Here is an 18,340-nt window from a genome sequence, read left to right as displayed (position 1 = left end):
CTTGTAAGAAATATATCTTTTTTTAGTTTTTCCATTTATTATCGAATAAAATCAAACAATACGTACTTCTTCGTTTTGTAAATAATCAGTTTTGACATTCCGTAATAATTGTCAAAACATTTACCAATATAATCTTGTTACTGAAACTAAATGCTCGCGTTTTTGTCTATAACATGGCTATTTTATTGAAACAACCTTAAACCTTGGAAGAAAAGCCTTTTTTCTCTATATTTATTATGACAGTTTACGATTTTTTCCGGTGTACTGATAATTCTGCCGGTGTAATTTTTTATAGGTTGATATAATGGCGTTCCAGTCTGGAATACTAAAGAGAAAGTTTCAAAGAGAAGTTGGTGTAAGTCAAATTTACAGTCATTTAAAAAAACTGTGTATTTACTTTGAAAAATATAAGTGAAATGTGGGTCTTTTTTCTTCGAAGATATAAACGTCGTATGTGTTCAGTTTATTCCACAAATCATGATGATGATGTAATATGTTTGACATACAGGCAAACTTAAGTGCCAGATACCCATAAGGAACCTATCTTTACATCTCCAACTTAGATCCTCTTCTTCGATAAATTTTAACAAATGTCACCAATGTTGGACCAGTCTCTGACCAACTGACTGTGAAATGTGCTATTCTAGCCACTGATGTCAAATGAACTTACATTTAATATGACCAAAAAAGTCGTTAATTGTCGATCTTTAAAAAGAATAATAATTAGGGAATAACTGTCTTCTCATTTGGTATTTGCAACTGTTAATGCTGATTTAACGGTCCCAAACTGAGATTTACTGGCAACACGTCAGGAGAGCTGGTAAAACGGATGTTTGCGACCATTAAATCAGCATTAATGGTTGCATATAACAATTGAGAAGACAGTTATTCCTATTCTTAATGCAATTTATGCATTTTGCTTGATGTTAACGTCTTATTTTGTTACGTTTTGTTATATGAAATACATCATGAAGGGTTATGTTCTCGCGTCGTTCTATTATGACGTCACAATTAAAAGCCTTCGTTCTCGTTAACTTCTTCAAACCTCAGTCCATTAGCCAATCAAAATGTGTTTTGCGAAACAATTGCATTAGAATAAATGATTCATTTCCCAATTGAATCATGAAAATACTGCATTATTCGCAACAACTTTAATTCACAACTGAACTTGTGTTTGAAGTCCAACCGTAACTACTAATTTCGTGACTGAGGAAATATTCAACATAAATACACAATTAAAAAAAAAAACAGATGTTGTGGGAATATTCATTAGGCTGTCCAAAGTTAATTCTACATTTAACGTCACCCATCCGCATACGTTTCAGAAAAATTGACACTTTGAAAAAACAAACAAATCAGTATTTTTTAAGTTTGTTTTTCGGTTCGACTTTTAGCAAACTGCATCTCATAGGAATAGATATCATATTGACCTTGTATGAGGTATATTTGAGATGTTTCACTTATACTGACAGATTTACTAAAAACAATATTAAACAATAAGCCTACATAATGCACAAATATTTACAGTATTCACAGTAGTTTGGTTCGTGTAAGGTAGAATAATAAAACCATTTGTTTGAAATTTTTGTTTGTTAAAATTTTTTCTCCCACCCTCGTAGATTTTTGAATTTTTTAGGTGACATTAAATGTAGAATTAATTTCAGCCAGCCTTAGTTAGAGAAGGTCTAAAAACATGCTTATATATTTTGTACAAAAATGTAAGTTGGTTAACTGTACTAGCCAAATAAATCGTAAAGAGCATTCAAAGCATCAACATGACATTTAATAACATTTATAGAATCTGATATGATAAATAAATTAAAAGAATTAAGGTCAGCATAATCATTTTTTTTATTGAAACAAAAAGCAGCATACATTTTTAATTGCTGTTATTTATATATTTACAAAAGTTCCAGTAGATTTTGAAACTTAAGTTTATTGAACAGAACTGTATTTAGCCAATATTTTTTTTGTATGTCAAAGTTCTAGTATCTGAAAGTTGGGGCTGTTCAGTCATCATGGCCTAAACTTTTGTCAGATACAGTCATTGTATACATGTACTAACATGATGGGCAACTCTTGTAAGGCTGGGAAATCTCATAAGTTGCAGGATTTCACAAGTCAATTTTAAATATCTCTAATGCTATCAAATATTTGAGAATAAAACCTTTATTATACCCCTCGCTTGAAAAGCGGGGGTTTATAGTGATGGGATGTTTGTCCGTCTGTCTGTATGTTCATCCGTTATGCTTTGGGGTATACATCTCTTAATCCCCAACTCCTCTTATACCACTGAATAAAATTTAATGATACTTTCACAGAATCTTTGTTACATAGTGCCATTGTGACTCCTAGCTATTTTATTTTTTGATCGGACACATATTTTGGGGCTCCGATAGCAAAACATGGACTTTGCCATTATAAACATATGGGGGGAGGGGGTATCATTTTGTGAGCTCAGTGCTCACAGTTCTTATAGTTTAGCAATCAAAAACTTATTCAAGATTTCTTGTTAGCACTATGTATACTCCCTGTCTTTCTAAAGTAACATTTTACTTAAAATGAACACAAGCCCCAGATAGCCATATTTCCAATATTTGCTGAATTGAGTTGTTGTATGCTTTATATATTTAACTTTTTATTTTACAATGTATATTTTAAAATTGAAATGAAAATTTAATAAAAAAAAAACAACAAAAAAAACAGAATACCTTTATTAGGAAACAATCTTTTTGCATGTATACTAGTAAGGGAAAAAAGATAGTTTTAAAATCTTGTTGTGTTGTATTTGATGTTTTGGGCAAACATGGCACTGAAGGAGTTGCCTATCCCACTAGTATATATGTCCTTGATTGTTCTGTTAGTTTTATTTATTCACGTCTGATATTTGTATGTGGACAGGGCTTAAATACTCACCAGTTTCAACGACAGCTTCAAGTAACGCCAGATCTCATCCAGAGACTTGGGCTGGAGAGGGAGCTGCAGGTAATTAGTAAAACCCTTCTACATTCTATAGGACTTAAAGACATTCAAAAATCTTCTTTTTTTTCTGGCACTTTTAGAAATGGAAAGTACATTTAAAACTACTGCTTGCGAAAAACTCGTTTTTTTTATTTATGAAATTTGGACATTGTTCTGTATTTGACGGGCCACCACAGAAAACATACTTAGATATTGTATTGATATGAGCTAATCCAACACACTTATCTATGTTTAAAGGGTCATCATGGCTGTGTCAATTGTCTTGAATGGAACGAACAGGGAACGTAAGTAACTTCCTTTGTCAGTTAGATAAGGAGACATAAGTTTTACTTACTTATATAGAACATGTGCTGACATAATGAACTTTATGTCATCACTCAGAACAGGAATTGATATAATAAAATCTTTCACTGGGAAACTAAGCTTGTAATGAACATGATGAATGGTTCATTCAGAAAGATTTCAGAATTATAACTTAGCAAGAATTAATGTCCCTTATGAAAGTGAAAACTATGTTGAGTCAGATGCAGCTATTTAATTGTTTTAAGAAAAAGATATAACTTCTAGTCGGGTCAAGGTCATAAATGAAATAAAAATATTTCTAGTCAGGTCAGGGTCATAGCTGAGGATTACTTTCTTGTGTTTCTCATTCACATCTTATTAACACATGATTAATGCAGCTGTATTTTTTAGAGCATTAAGAGTGATTTACCAGAACATCTGTTTTTCAGGTTATTGGCCAGTGGGTCAGATGACCTTAATGTAATTCTATGGGATCCCTTCAGAAACCGCACAAAAACCACAGTCAGCACTGGACACCAGGGGAATATATTTTCTGTTAAAGTAAGTAGGCCAAAACACCACTATCAACTTTAAATATTATACGGAATACAGCTTTGATTTCATACATTGCCAATTTTGCTTTTACAGAGGAGAAACTTTTTTTGAAAGCCATTATTGGTGATGAACTGATCAAGATATTTCACACAGTGTTGTTTTCATGTAATTTAATCAAATTATGTGTTATTTTCTGTTATTTTACAAAGGAAGACATAATACATGTAAAGAAAATTAATCTTTCCCATAGTTTTTGCCCAATACCAAAGACTCCATTCTGGTGACAGGAGCTGCTGATTGTAAGATCCGAGTACATGACCTGAGTGTTAATGAAAACACCCACGTTTTCTCCTGTCACGTGGGGCGGGTGAAACGCCTTGCTGTGGCGCCTAATGTGCCTTTCATGTTCTGGAGTGCCGCAGAAGACGGAACCATCATGTAAGATATTGACATACACATGTAAGATATTGACATACACATGTAAGATATTGATGTACACATGTAAGATATTGACATACACATGGAGGATATTGACATACACATGTAAGATATTGACATACACATGGAGGATATTGACACACACATGGAGGATATTGACATACACATGTAGGATATTGACATACACATGTAAGTCAGAGAGAGGATGGAACCATCATGTTAGATATTGACATACACATGTAAGATATTGACATACACATGTAAGATATCGACATACACATGTAAGATATTGACATATACATGTAAGATATTGACATACACATCTAGGTCAGAAAGAGGATGAATAATTGTATAAGATGTGCATGGACTCTCTTTGATAAATCAAAACATGATGTAAGGAAATAACTTGGGAAATTAAGGGGCTATGGTTCCATGGAAGTGAGTTAATTAACGAAATATATCAGCACAGAAATGTTTGCTTCTACAGTTTTTAGTCATTTATTTAGAGAAATGCTGTCCACTCTCACTAGGTCTTGATAATACTACCCTCCTCACAATACTGACAACAGTGGTCAATTTTTACAAATTCTAAATAGAGGAGCATTGATTTATCAAAAATGATAACAGATGAAATATGAAATGTAAAAGCAGAAATATTCCTTTAAAAAAGGTTTCTTGGGGATTTAATTTCATTGTTACAAAAATTACTATATTCAGTGAAAAGTGAAATGAAATTTAATTTGGGATTTAATTTCATTGTTTATCTTTAACATTGTAATAAACAAAATTTATTAAATCCCCAACAAATTTCTACTTTTACAGTAATTCATCCCCGAAAACACCACATATTTTCCACTCTGTAACTAGGTAATAAAAAGATGAATTCTGATGGAAAAGTGAGATATTTAACTTTATTTCCTTATTATGAGCCAAAATCAAAGTTACTAGCATTTATAATCCCTGTTTCTAGTTTTACCTCAAGGGAGGTAAGCAGAGAAAGAACAATTTCAAACTACAACTGAATAAATTTTATATGAAATGGTTTCTTAGAATTCTCATTGATACAGAATTTTGACATTGTTTTTCTCCTTCTGTTTTAGGCAGTTTGATCTCAGAAGCCCAGAGTCCAGCCAGTCTAATCCAAAGAATGTTATCGTAAACCTGAATGCTCACATGGGTCACAGTGCGGAGGCTAAGTGTCTGGCGATCAATCCACTATGCCCCGAGTACCTGGCTGTCGGAGCTAACGACCCGTACATCAGAATGTATGACCGACGCATGCTGGTCTGCCGCAGTCTCAAACTACCACAGGAAAGCACAAACAGGTCACAAGGGTTAATAGTTTCCATTTTTACAGTTATATGACAATTTGATCAAAATAATATGGTGTGACTCGGCATTTATTAGAATGTTTTTGAACATTTTATATATATTTTTTGATGCCTATTGCAGTATAAAGTATAAAATGGCTAGCAGATTAGCATAACAGCTTAATCAAGAAGATTTTAGGAGACAATGCTTCAGTTGAGAATGAATCTCATGAGAGGGGAGAGAACTCTAAAAAGTGCAAGCATTATCATTGTCAGTCTAATGAAAAGGCAATCATTGAAGAGCTTGATAGTGTAGCAACATTTCCATCTAATAGAGTAAAGATCATACATTGTTTACATTTCAGATCTCCTTGGTCCTGGGAGAGGTCTAGTCCCTTGGTCCCGGCCTCACCTGATGAATTTCCCATTCCTCATGACGCTGTTACATATTTTATTGCAGGTACGTGTACACCTGCAGTTGAAACATAAGCTTAAGTGGAAGATAGTGTCTTTTTTTATCCTGATTATAGAGGGAGAACAAAAAACAGCCTATGATTCTCTGGATGTATTTTAAAGTTTGTCAAATTGTCCTACTTTTTACCATTTTTGATTACTGATTGTCATTTCTGTTAGCTACATATTTTTGCACATTAACAGGCTTATAATCATTATTTTTATAAACACGTTATATTTTGATTGTGTTTAGGTCATCTGCCACAAAAGCAGCAAGATTACAAGAAGCGCTACAGAACCCTGGCATCCACCTATCTGACCTTTAGCCCCGATGGTCGGGAATTACTGGTCAATTTGGGGGGAGAACAGGTCTACATCTTTGATGTCAACAGACGCAGAAAGGCAGAAAAATTTGACATATCTATGGTACTGGCTGCCAATGGCATTGTTAAAGGTCAGAGAAATTATTTTTTATTTGTTTAACAACTATGTAGTTTTTGGAGACCAGGTCTTCCAAAAATCTGTTGAAATTTTGATGGTTATTTATGCTTCTTTATTAACTGAACTGATTTTTTATGGCCTCGACCCTAGATGAAAGCCATACTAGGAATCATAACTGGCTTTACTCAACCAAAGGCATCAGTCCATGCATCAGCAGAAGAAAACAGAAAATTTCAGTTTCTTTGAAAAATGGTCACAATGAATAACTTGAAAATAAAATTGGATCAAGTATATATACAATTAATTCTGTACAAAATACAGATAATGTTTTTATTCTTATGAAAGAAAAAGGGGGACCTTAATACTGATAGTTGCTGTGGATTTATTATTAAATAGTGATGTGGCAAATTACATGAATCATCAGTTTTTTGGCAGGAAAAGAAAATCCACAACAAACAGTAAAACAGTAAAATAACCACATAACTACTTCAATTAGCAAACAACAAGGTTAGAAACATTGACTTTTTAAAGTTTAACTTTTACCCTTACAATTTTACAGCAAATAAATTTTATCGTAAAAATTCAAGAATAAAGATCAATTACTGGGTTTCGTAATATACCCTATACCACGCCTGATCATAACTTGTAGAATCATTGAAAATGTTTTGATTAGTTAAAAATATTAAAAAAACTGATGCTTAAACATTGATTACGGAATCAGCCACATCTGTTTCATATTGCTTTATTGGCTGTAAATGTTAATGGCCAACTAACAACTATATTCTATGGCAAACGAGATAACTTCAGCTTTTCATTTTCAATTTCCAATATTTATATGTAGTAATTATGCCACTGTCACCTGCATATAATGTTTATGTCTCCCAATTTTTTCCATGCATAAGAGTATGTTCTAAGTAGGAGTGAAACGGTTCACCGCGGTATCGATTCACCGCGGTATTTTTTCTCGGTTTGATACACGGTGCAAAATCTCTAATTTTCGGTTCGGTTCATTTTTCGGTCGGGATCGTTATTCAGTCGGGTTTGACATAAGGTAAAACACGTTACGCAGTACAACTACAAGTATTTTAACTAAGTATAGAAAACGTAAATTTTTGATGACTGATAGCTTGTAAAATAATTTTTGACAGTCAAATAATTTTAATCAATTTCTTCTAGTCAATTTGCAAATAAAATTCGTAAAATACATGTATGTGACTAGATTTAGAAAAAGAAAGCATGAAACAACGTTGAATGTGTTTCCTTCTATCAAAATGTATCGTATCGAAAATAACCGAACCGAGACAAAATTATACAATACGTATCGAACCGTGAAGGAGGTGTATCGTTTCACCCCTAGTTCTAAGTACATACAATTTGTAAACCGAGTTAAAGTACTGAAAATTAATGTTACAAGGGCCTATTTGTTTATAGTCAGTTTGAAATTTTATGGTCATTATAATGAACTTGTTTGCAAACACAGCATATACTTGCTTCATATTTTGACTGAAGTGTTTCTTGCCAATTACTAGGCCAAAGTTTTTCGTACCCCTGCTCCAAAGCAGGGGGGTATACGTTTTTTTCCTTGTGTTTCAAGCTGTGTGTCCGCCCGTCTGTCTGCAACAAATTTTGTCGCAATTTTCTCAGTAACTACTCTTCGCAGATGCTTGAAATTTTAACACACTCTGTTTAGGTATGCCTTATGGTGGGATTCATTTTTGTATGAATCTGTTGTCAACTTCCTGTTTATTTGTGGGTCTGTCCATATCAAATTTTTGTCACAGTTTTCTCAGCAACTACTCTTTGTATATGCTTGAAATTTTACCACACTATTTGTTTAGGCATGCCATATATTGGGAGACATTTTTTGTACGAATCTGATGCCAACATCCTGTTTGTCAGTGCATCTGTCCATATCAAATTCCTGTCACAGTTTTCTCAACAACTACTCAAGGCAGATGTTTGAAATTTTAACATACTTTTTGCTAAGGCATGCCATATGGTGGGATTCATTTTTGTAAGAATCTGATGTCTTTAACTGAACTTCTGTATATTCACATGAGAGGGTATATTCACATCAGAGCAGGGGTTTTACTAGTGAGCACTGGCTCACAGACTTCTTGTTATTTTTTTTTTGTTTTTACTAATTTTGACTACAGAACTTGAGTACTCCATTTACCTGATCAAAATAGAAGGTGGGTGTGTCTTTCTAGGCACCTGATCCCTCCTCTGGTTTTCCAGGGGTCCATATTTTTGACCTGGTTACATTTCATATTGTTCACAAGATTTATGAGATTGATCACAGTTCATTATCTTCACCCTTTTCATTTAATGAGTTTATTCCACTTGATTTTTTTCAAGATGCAATATTTTATGCATGTGTGCCTCCAACAGTCCTACTAGTAGTTAAGACTTCATATACATGTACAAACTTTAATACCAGTGTAAATATTTGACACAGATGCTGGTAGCAGTAATGGCTTCCACTTACACTCCCATAAGAATGGTGCTTCTAACGGTGTGACAAATGGGGTCTCCAATGGAGTGACGGCTGCTGCTGCGGCAGTGATGAAGGCAGAGATGGAAGTGGAGGAAAAACACAGAGACCCCTCAGCAAAAAAGAGGTAACAAAGAGAGATGGGGGTCTAAAACTAGATTGAGGGAGCGGGGAGTAAGTGCATTATGTAAATGTAAACAAAAAGAGATGAAAAAATTATTTTAAAAAAAAAGTGTTTGAAATTATTTTTAACCAACTGCTTAAATTTACAATAATTAGCTTGAATTTCATAATAAGATTTTTTTGTACACCCAGTTCTGTTTTGCAGGCAGAAAACCCCGACTAGTGCCAAACCGATCCCCCCCGCTGTGGAGGTTATTAAGAAGAAAGCCAATCGTTACTTTGAGATGGATCAGTGCTCTAAAGCCATTATTCTGTATAACCAGGCCATCCAGAGGGCCCCCTGGGCATCAGTGCTCTATGGCAATAGGGCCGCAGCCTTTATGAAAAGGAAGTGGTGGGTTAAGCGTATGTTTTGGTTTAAGGGGCTTGCATTGACTTTGGTTTCTTGATCTGCTGAAATGTTTTTTGAAACTTGAAAGATTAGAGCCAATAACTCTTTCTGCTGTTTTCCAAGAAATACATAATGATTTACAAGATTTTTCCAGAAGACTTTCTATGAAATTTTTTTTTATTTTGCTTTTTAGATACATATATACAGACCCTGAAACGTGCTACTACCCCACACGCACGCTGCACGAACGGTACACGCTCGCTACACGGTTTGCACGAAACGCTACACGGTTTGCACGAAACGCTACACGGTTTACACGAAACGCTTTGCACGAAAGGCTGCACGGTTTACACGGAAGCCTGCAGGAAACACTTTGTACACGTTTCTCACACGCTTTGTACACGATTCTCGCACGCTTTGGCCTCGATCTGGATTTTCTATTCGGAATCTCTCGGACTTTATTTAAATTATTACGGATTAATCAAAGATTAGTTAAGAATTGCAATCATTCAGTTTAAGATTAAAACTCGCTACACCAGTACTATATTAACAGGTAAAATACTCAATCTTCGGTTGTAATTAATTAATACAGATGTAGTTATCATTGAGTATGTGCCCGCTCGGTGAAATGCTTATCATCGTCTATGTACAAACCTTTTTAAATAGACTCTAAATTACGCACTGAAAAAAATAATTATATTTGTAATTCATAATCTTTTAAAGCATCCAATGTTTTTACAATTATCCTATAGTTTGATATTAAAAAGTCATTTCATTACTGACAAATAAACTCAGTTATTGATTTGAAAAAAAAAATGATTAAATTGCGTATGGTTTTTGAAAGCGAATCGATTTTCTTTTCTTTCTTTTTTAATTATTGATTGATTTATTCATTTTTTGATTTATAAAAAAAAAATATATTCATTGGATTAGATTAGGTTCTGTTTATAATTTGAAAAAGTGACATGTACACTACATTGTGCAGGAAGAGGGGGGAGGTAGATTACCGAGATCTTGCTGTTGTATCTTCAAATCTGTACACGGCTAAATATAACGGGCACTTGTTTCAGTTAGTATAACATTGGGGGAAATATTATTATAGAAACGGTGCCCATTCTAAGAAAATAAAAGGATATTCAGAGGGACCAGATACATGTAATTCATTAAATGCACTTTATTCAGAATGATAAATAATCGTTTCATTACAGAGTTAAACTTTATCATAAAATTTTATACAGTAGAGAAGCCGGGGAGAAAGGTATTGTAATTCTTTAGTTCTCGTTTGAGGCATTGTGTTTATCAAATAAAAACAATATATCCACCACTTTGTAAAATCCTTGATTTCAAACCCGTAGACAATTAAACAAAAGTCGCGGCTTTTAGCAATACATTCAATATACATGTATGTACATGTCCTATGTCCTATAAACTAAAAATTATGCTCTGTAATTGCGTGATTAATAAAACAACTAATAATTACACTGTACTCAAGATTTACATGTATTTCTATATATTTTTTTTATTCGCGAATACACTGGCAAATTAATTCACTGTTTACAGACAATCGGATAAATTTAAGAAATAAAATCCACGGACCGTATTTATTTGTACCCATTAAATACTAATAAAACAATTTAATTTCACTAATCAAAATCAATCGTTATTGTCCCGTGTCATCTTAGCTATGATTGACAAGAGATACATGTAATGACAGAACAAATTTTCAGTTCCCGGCACGAGGTGCCCGTGATCGCTGTTGTGAATGACCTTGATCACTGTCGTAAGAAGAGTGTTGTAAGTGTTAAGAAGGTTCTAGTATATTTTTTAGGGGTGCATCGGGCGCACCCCGAAAAAAAGCAATAGATTTCTTTAAAAACAAAATTATATATAAAACACTTAACAACAAAAGCTCAGTTTGTGTTTTCATTTGAACACCCCCCCCCCCCCCCCCCCCCCCCGGAAATAATTTACCCTGTATTTGCCGAAGCATGTGAATTATAATTCATTTATGTGACAATTATTAATCAACCAATTGTATGCATAAAAAGACTATATATACTCTTCGTTTCAAAACTATTTGTAACACAATCTTGTGATATAAGAAAATTATGTTCGTTTATAAAGAAAATGAATTAACTGTGCTCCCCGGCCTAGAATTCCCATACTTCACATTTATAGCAACGCACTAAATTTTGTATTTTATTTTTCATGCCTGCCTTATCTATCTATTATTTTGTATTAATCACCCATATGTTCTTGTAATCTCTATATACCATTATTGTAAAATGGTGAAGAGATTCAAATGAATGAATGAAAAGGACAAGACCGGATTCTTGGTGAATTTTCTTTTTTAAAAAAATGTTTAGTATTGCCCCCTTTAAAAAATGTATTGAATCAAATACCTCTAAATTGATGTACATATAATTAATAACTTTGAACATATTTTATGTCCATCTTTATTTTTTTAAAAAAGGAAGAAGAACAAACAAATATGTAATACATTACCGAGTAATTTTATTTAATTTGTTGTTTCCGTATTTTTATTTTATACCACCGGTATACAAATTTAATATATGCGAATAATATTACTTACAAACAACACAGAATGACATGTTGATCCATCCATATTCAAAATAAAATGACTTCCGAATGAATCCTACACGTTTTTCACACAATTCTTGCACGAAAGTCGCACGTTTCTCACACGGTTCTTACACGAAAGTCGCACGTTTCTCACACGCTTCTCGCATGCTCGCTACACGGTTTGCACAAAACGCTTTGGAGCTTACACGAAACGCTGCACGGTTTACAGGAAACGCTACACGGTTTGCACGAAACGCTGCACGGTTTACACGAAACGCTACACGGTTTGCACGAAACGAAAAGCTCACGAAAGTCACACGCTTTTTTGGGGTAGTAGCACGTTTCAGGGTCTGTAGATGTTTCAGATTACCATACTGCTTGTATCCATGCTGACATTGATTTATATGTGTATGTACCCTGTATGCTTGTACATTGACAGGGATGGAGATCTGTATGCTGCTCTTCGGGACTGTCACAGTGCTCTTCACATTGACCCAAACCATTTAAAAGCTCACTTTCGATTGGCCCGGTGTCTTTATGAACTCTCATGGCCCCAGGAAGCTTACGATTGTTTACAGGAATTCAAGCATAAGTTTCCTGATTACGCAAAGAGTAACGCATGTGAAACATTGGACAAAGACATCAAAGCAGCTATTTACTCTAAAACAGATCATGGGGGTTAGTTCAAAGTAGCTATTTACTCTAAAACAGATCATGGGGATTAGTTCAAAACAGCTTTTTACTCAAAAACAGATCAAGGGGGTTAGTTCAAAACAGCTATTTACTCAAAAACAGATCATGGGGGTTAGTTCAAAGCAGCTATTTACTCAAAAACAGATCATGGGGGTTAGTTCAAAGCAGCTATTTACTCCAAAACAGATCATGAGGGTTAGTTCAAAACAGCTATTTACTTAAAAACAGATCATGACAGTTAGTTCAAAACAGCTACTTTGTAATTTACTCAAAAACAGATCATGGGGGTTAGTTCAAAGCAGCTATTTACTCAAAAACAGGTCATGGGGGTCAGTTCAAAGCAGCTATTTACTCAAAAACAGATCATTGGGGTTAGTTCAAAACAGCTACTTAGTAATTAACTCCAAAACAGATCATGAGGGTTAGTTCAAAGCAACTTTTTACTCCAAAACAGATCATGGGGGTTAATTCAAAACAGCTATTTTCTCAAAAACAGATCATGGGGGTCAGTTCAAAACAGCTATTTACTCAAAAACAGATCATGAGGGTTAGTTCAAAGCAATTTAATTTAACAATCCCTTGATTCCAATGCTTTTATATGATTGTTTTTATTTTGTGGAAGCGAAGCCCCCCCCCACTCCCTTCACACACACATACCTTTACTCTTTTATTGAAGGAGAATGAATTAGTTTATATTTAATGATTTTACAAATCAGTGTGTAGTTCCTTCTTGATCTTTGTAGAAGAGAAGCATGAGTCGTCCTCTGATACTTCAGACTCTGTTTCTCCGGGAAAGCGAGGTCTTTCCATCTCTGACCAGGAGGCTTGCTGGCGAGCCTTGGCCAACGATTACGAGGCCAGATTCTGTGGTCACTGTAACACGACGACAGATATTAAAGAAGCGAACTATTTTGGCAGGTGAGCTATAAGTCCTGTGTTGCAAAGAGTCACGGATTTACTGGATTTTAACATTATTCTATTTTAAGGAAGATTTGTAAGAACATTGAAAAGCAGCATAATTTGTTACGCTTGCAGTTTCTTCCCAGTATGGGCCGAATAATCATGATAATACTGCTGCATTATAAAATAATGATAATGATTTAAAATGAACTACAAGGATATTTGATTAATATGTTGATTCTCCACAGCAATGGGCAGTATGTAGTGGCAGGCTCAGACGATGGATCATTTTTTATTTGATTAATATGTTGATTGTCCACAGCAATGGTCAGTATGTAGTGGCAGGCTCAGATGATGGATCATTTTCTATTTGATTAACATGTTGATTGTCCACAGCAATGGTCAGTATGTAGTGGCAGGGTCAGACGATGGATCATTTTTTATTTGATTAATATGTTGATTGTCCACAGCAATGGTCAGTATGTAGTGGCAGGGTCAGATGGTGGATCATTTTTTATTTGATTAACATGTTGATTGTCCACAGCAATGGTCAGTATGTAGTGGCAGGGTCAGACGATGGATCATTTTTTATTTGATTAATATGTTGATTGTCCACAGCAATGGTCAGTATGTAGTGGCAGGGTCAGATGGTGGATCATTTTTTATTTGATTAACATGTTGATTGTCCACAGCAATGGTCAGTATGTAGTGGCAGGGTCAGACGATGGATCATTTTTTATTTGATTAATATGTTGATTGTCCACAGCAATGGTCAGTATGTAGTGGCAGGCTCAGATGATGGATCATTTTTTATTTGATTAACATGTTGATTTTCCACAGCAATAGTCAATATGTAGTGGCAGGGTCAGACGATGGATCATTTTTTATTTGATTAATATGTTGATTGTCCACAGCAATGGTCAGTATGTAGTGGCAGGCTCAGACGATGGATCATTTTTTATTTGATTAACATGTTGATTGTCCACAGCAATGGTCAGTATGTAGTGGCAGGCTCAGACGATGGATCATTTTTTATTTGGGAGAGAGACACAACTAACATTGTAAGAGTGTTAAGGGGAGACGACTCCATTGTTAACTGCCTCCAGCCCCATCCCACCCAGTGTCTCCTAGCAACCAGTGGTATTGACCCAGTTGTCAGGCTCTGGAGCCCCAGGGCAGAGGTAACACACTAAATATATGAATATTTATTATTATTTTGTCTGAATTATATGAATATTTATAGCAAGCTCTTATGACAACACCTGGGCACAGAGAAAATTTGGAGTGTGTACATTGATCCAGATGTGAATATTTTTCCATTACAATGTCATGTGATGCACAGTGTGTCTCATGCTGTTTGAAGAGGCAGATGTAAGCTAAGAGAGACTAATACACAACTGTGCTCTCCCTAACGATTGCACCATCAACATAATAATTATATATATTCAAACTTTCTGATTCAGGAATTCACATTTAAGTTATCAGAATACAATTTAGTGATCTGATTAAAATATCTTTTAAGAATTTTCTTGTAAAGAACAGCAGGCCCAAGGTGACATAGGGGAGCATTCTGTCCTATTGGCCTCTTGTTAATATCTTATATTTCTGATGTTATGAATTTAAACTAAGTCTTAAAACAAAGTCATGCTGTTGATTCACATTTTTCATTATTTGACCTTGACCTTTCAAAATGTTTTAAGGTCATATAAGTTTACTGTCAGGTTTCTTTTCTTGAAGGTTGTTAAGAGGTTCAAAAACAATACTCTAAAGTTCAATGTAGAGGTGTTCACTCAGTACTGCACAGCAGAAATGATTGACAACGTTTATACATGTATAACTTAAGTAGAAAACTGATGCTGAGTTAACTCATCTATAATGTACAGGACAGTACAAAAGAAAAGTCAGATGAAATCTTTTCATAGAATTCTGATGTTGACTTATCTGTGTTTGTACAGGATGGTACAAAAGATGAGCGAGAAGTGGACAATTCTGATGATGCAGCTGTAGCCAATCAAAAGAGGATGAATGCTGACCCCCTGGAGGTCATGCTGATGAACATGGGGTACAGGATCACGGGAGTGTTTGATGTGGACGAGGAAGAGCAAAACAATAATGACCAGTCCGTTCAATGTCGTCCTAGCTAGGGCCAATTGACCAGTCTGTTCAAGTTTGTCCTAGCAAGGGCCAATTGACTGACCCACTTAATGTCATCCTAGCAGGGACAATAATGACCAGTCTGTTTATCTTAGCTAGGGCAATTATGAGCAATTTTGTTGTATATAATTGTCCGAACTAGGGCAATAATGACTGATCTGTTATTGTCTTAATAAGAACAATATATACCAATCTGTTTAATGTCTTCACTAAGACGAAAATGTCAGGTTTGTTAATGGCTCAGCCAGGATTTTAACATTAAATGACCATTCATTGTCAGTTGTTACCCTAGCTAAGACAAAAATTCCTGGAGTGTTCTGATATGTGATATATAGAGAGAGCTGCTACTGATGGTTGTCAAGTTCTGTCACGAGACATTAAATGCACACCAACTGATGTGCATCAAGAAGCATTATAATTAATTATATAAAAGAAATATCAAATATTTTTTTGTACAGAAGTTCCTTTCTAAGCAAGAATTTCTCCAAAAAGATTTTATTTAAACATGAATGCATGTATATTTCTTAGAAACCTTGATATAATGCTTAACTATATACATTTCAGTTGTAAATATTGTACATGCTAATAATAATTTAATTATGTATGGACAGCTTATTGTTTGACTTAACATTTGTATAATCTTACTGGTTTGACCATTATGTAAGGGAAAAGAGATAATTCAAGAATTTGAGTAACCATTGACAGTTGCAGGTGTTTGTGGAATGTAGGTGACATTAAGGATGTTTATTGATCAGCTGATCAGCTTGCCATACCTGTTACTCTGATCATGTGATAATCCGTGCTATTTGTTTGTTACATTTGATTATTTTGTTAGTTTTGTTGACTTCTCAATCATTATATGCAGTAAGGCTTTTTTTCTTTTGTTGCTTTGACTCTTGTTTTAAAACCAGTTGTGTAGACATTGTTCAGTGTAATTTTTTTTTAACATTCAAAATGTTTTTTTTCACAGTTGAAATTAGACAGTGAGAAAGTGAATCAAGAAGATTAATAATCTTCGAGAAGAAATGAATAAACTGAGGTCTTTGTACCTAAGAAATGGTGAAAAAGTGTTGTTATTTACTCAAGTACTGCCATATAAATCTTACACACATTCACACCCCCCTCTTTCTATATATATATATATACAGTTGAACTTCGGTATCTCGATAGGATATCTCAAATACCATAGATATGTTGAAGTAATTTTGAAGTCCCAACTGCTTATTCCTTAAGTATTTTACCCAGGATATCTCGAATCCTCAGTTATCGAAGTATTTTCTCGATCCCCTCGACTTCGTGATAACGAGGTTTGACTGTATATATTTTTACATTTATATTTATATATATAAGTTTGAGAGAAAGAAAGGATGAAAGATGGGCAAACAAGGCATGCAAGATATATAAAAATCAAATTCAATTTGTAAATTTAATATTTAGAGTAAAGTTTTTGTTGAAATTTATGAAATTATGACAAACAAAACTTTTCTGCAGAAAATTTTCTCAGCAAAAATTATTCTATTATTAAAATTAAATAAATTAGTATTCTTTGGGTTTGAATCCTAGCAATAAAAATCCTGAGTATCAGGTTTGTCCGAATTTTCTCAAGCAGAGTGGTGCAGTTCTGCAGCTAGTACAAGATGAAGATAACAGTAGTATAGCTCCAAAGTCCATTGGAATACACATTTAGAGCAAAGCAAACACGGACCTCTAAAAACATCAGAGGGGGATCAGGTGCCATGGAGAAGTTAGTATGCCCTGTTGACCCGTCACACCTGCCTTGTGCTCCTTGTCATGATCAGGCAAACAGAAAAAAATTCCTTAGACAATTCAATGTGAAAACAGTGGCCAAACAATTAGTATGAAAAACGTAAGTCAACATTCGACTAAACGATAGGTTGTATTTGCTGACAAGGTTATTGTATCGACCACAGAATTTGTGAAATGTTGAACATAACTGTTGATATCCTTGTATCATCAACTTATTTGTCAGTAGCTTGCAACATTTTGTTCATACGTAGCGCATGCTCTTGCGTATTGTATCAACTGGAGTGCTAATGGTATATTGCTACATAATTAAGGGATGTTGACGATAGAAAAGAAGTCACCACGTTTATCATAAAGTTTTATTGTTACATGCAGGTTGCCATTAATGTCTTTTTCTAATAAAATATTCAAATATGAAACAGATGTGTCAGTCTCTGTTGTGTCTTTCATTTCGAGTTCAAATGGATATATCTAATCAACAAAGGAATGAAAATGAGTATCGTTAATTGATAAAACGTCGTTGATATTCATGTGTCTACATGTCGAATTGAAGACCACAGCAAGAGACTTCTTCTTTTCAAGTAGATAAAAAGGTAACATTAACGCCGTTAAAAATAATCGGCTAAAAGATTTAAAAAGTGGGTCATGTTAAACTACTTTTAAGTTGACACACAATAATTAGCCCCAATTACAACATTCAATAGTTGGCAAATTCTAATGATTTTATGTCCCATAGACCATAGTGAATATCAACATGATTTAAAAATGAATGGCTTT

At 34.4% G+C, this 18,340-nt stretch overlaps 1 protein-coding gene across 3 annotated transcripts; it reads left to right on the top strand.

The window, feature by feature from the left end:
- The first annotated feature begins 106 nt into the window (after positions 1-106).
- On the top strand, positions 107-16,866 carry LOC133185182 (WD and tetratricopeptide repeats protein 1-like). Of its 3 annotated transcripts, XM_061320269.1 has the most exons (14): positions 108-355; positions 2,902-2,985; positions 3,220-3,266; positions 3,714-3,825; positions 4,070-4,257; positions 5,358-5,582; positions 5,933-6,027; positions 6,274-6,474; positions 8,920-9,082; positions 9,284-9,472; positions 12,492-12,730; positions 13,489-13,663; positions 14,634-14,826; positions 15,601-16,866. In XM_061320269.1, exons 1-14 carry the CDS (start codon positions 305-307, stop codon positions 15,787-15,789), a joined length of 2,151 nt encoding a protein of 716 aa, XP_061176253.1. In that variant the 5' UTR covers positions 108-304; the 3' UTR covers positions 15,790-16,866. The 3 variants fall into 3 exon arrangements, with proteins under 3 accessions (XP_061176255.1, XP_061176256.1, XP_061176253.1); XM_061320271.1 differs by lacking the exons at positions 14,634-14,826; positions 15,601-16,866 and adding an exon at positions 14,412-14,478 and having other exon boundaries at positions 107-355; XM_061320272.1 differs by lacking the exons at positions 14,634-14,826; positions 15,601-16,866 and adding an exon at positions 14,042-14,108 and having other exon boundaries at positions 107-355.
- Positions 16,867-18,340: the final 1,474 nt, after the last annotated feature.

The sequence above is a fragment of the Saccostrea echinata genome, unplaced genomic scaffold (assembly GCF_033153115.1).
Source record: "Saccostrea echinata isolate AGI-Se365-2 ecotype Australia unplaced genomic scaffold, CSIRO_AGI_Sech_v1 ptg000012l, whole genome shotgun sequence".
Lineage (NCBI taxonomy): Eukaryota > Metazoa > Mollusca > Bivalvia > Ostreida > Ostreidae > Saccostrea > Saccostrea echinata.
This window is presented reverse-complemented; position numbering and strand designations above follow the sequence as displayed.

What these genes read in the sequence shown, in the direction of transcription:
- LOC133185182 (XM_061320269.1), top strand. Translation starts at nt 305, where the DNA reads ATGGCGTTCCAGTCTGGAATACTAAAGAGAAAGTTTCAAAGAGAAGTT. An exon ending in TGTTACATATTTTATTGCAG is followed by an intron (nt 6,028 to 6,273) that starts GTACGTGTACAC and finishes GATTGTGTTTAG; the next exon opens with GTCATCTGCCACAAAAGCAG. An exon ending in GACCCCTCAGCAAAAAAGAG is followed by an intron (nt 9,083 to 9,283) that starts GTAACAAAGAGA and finishes TCTGTTTTGCAG; the next exon opens with GCAGAAAACCCCGACTAGTG.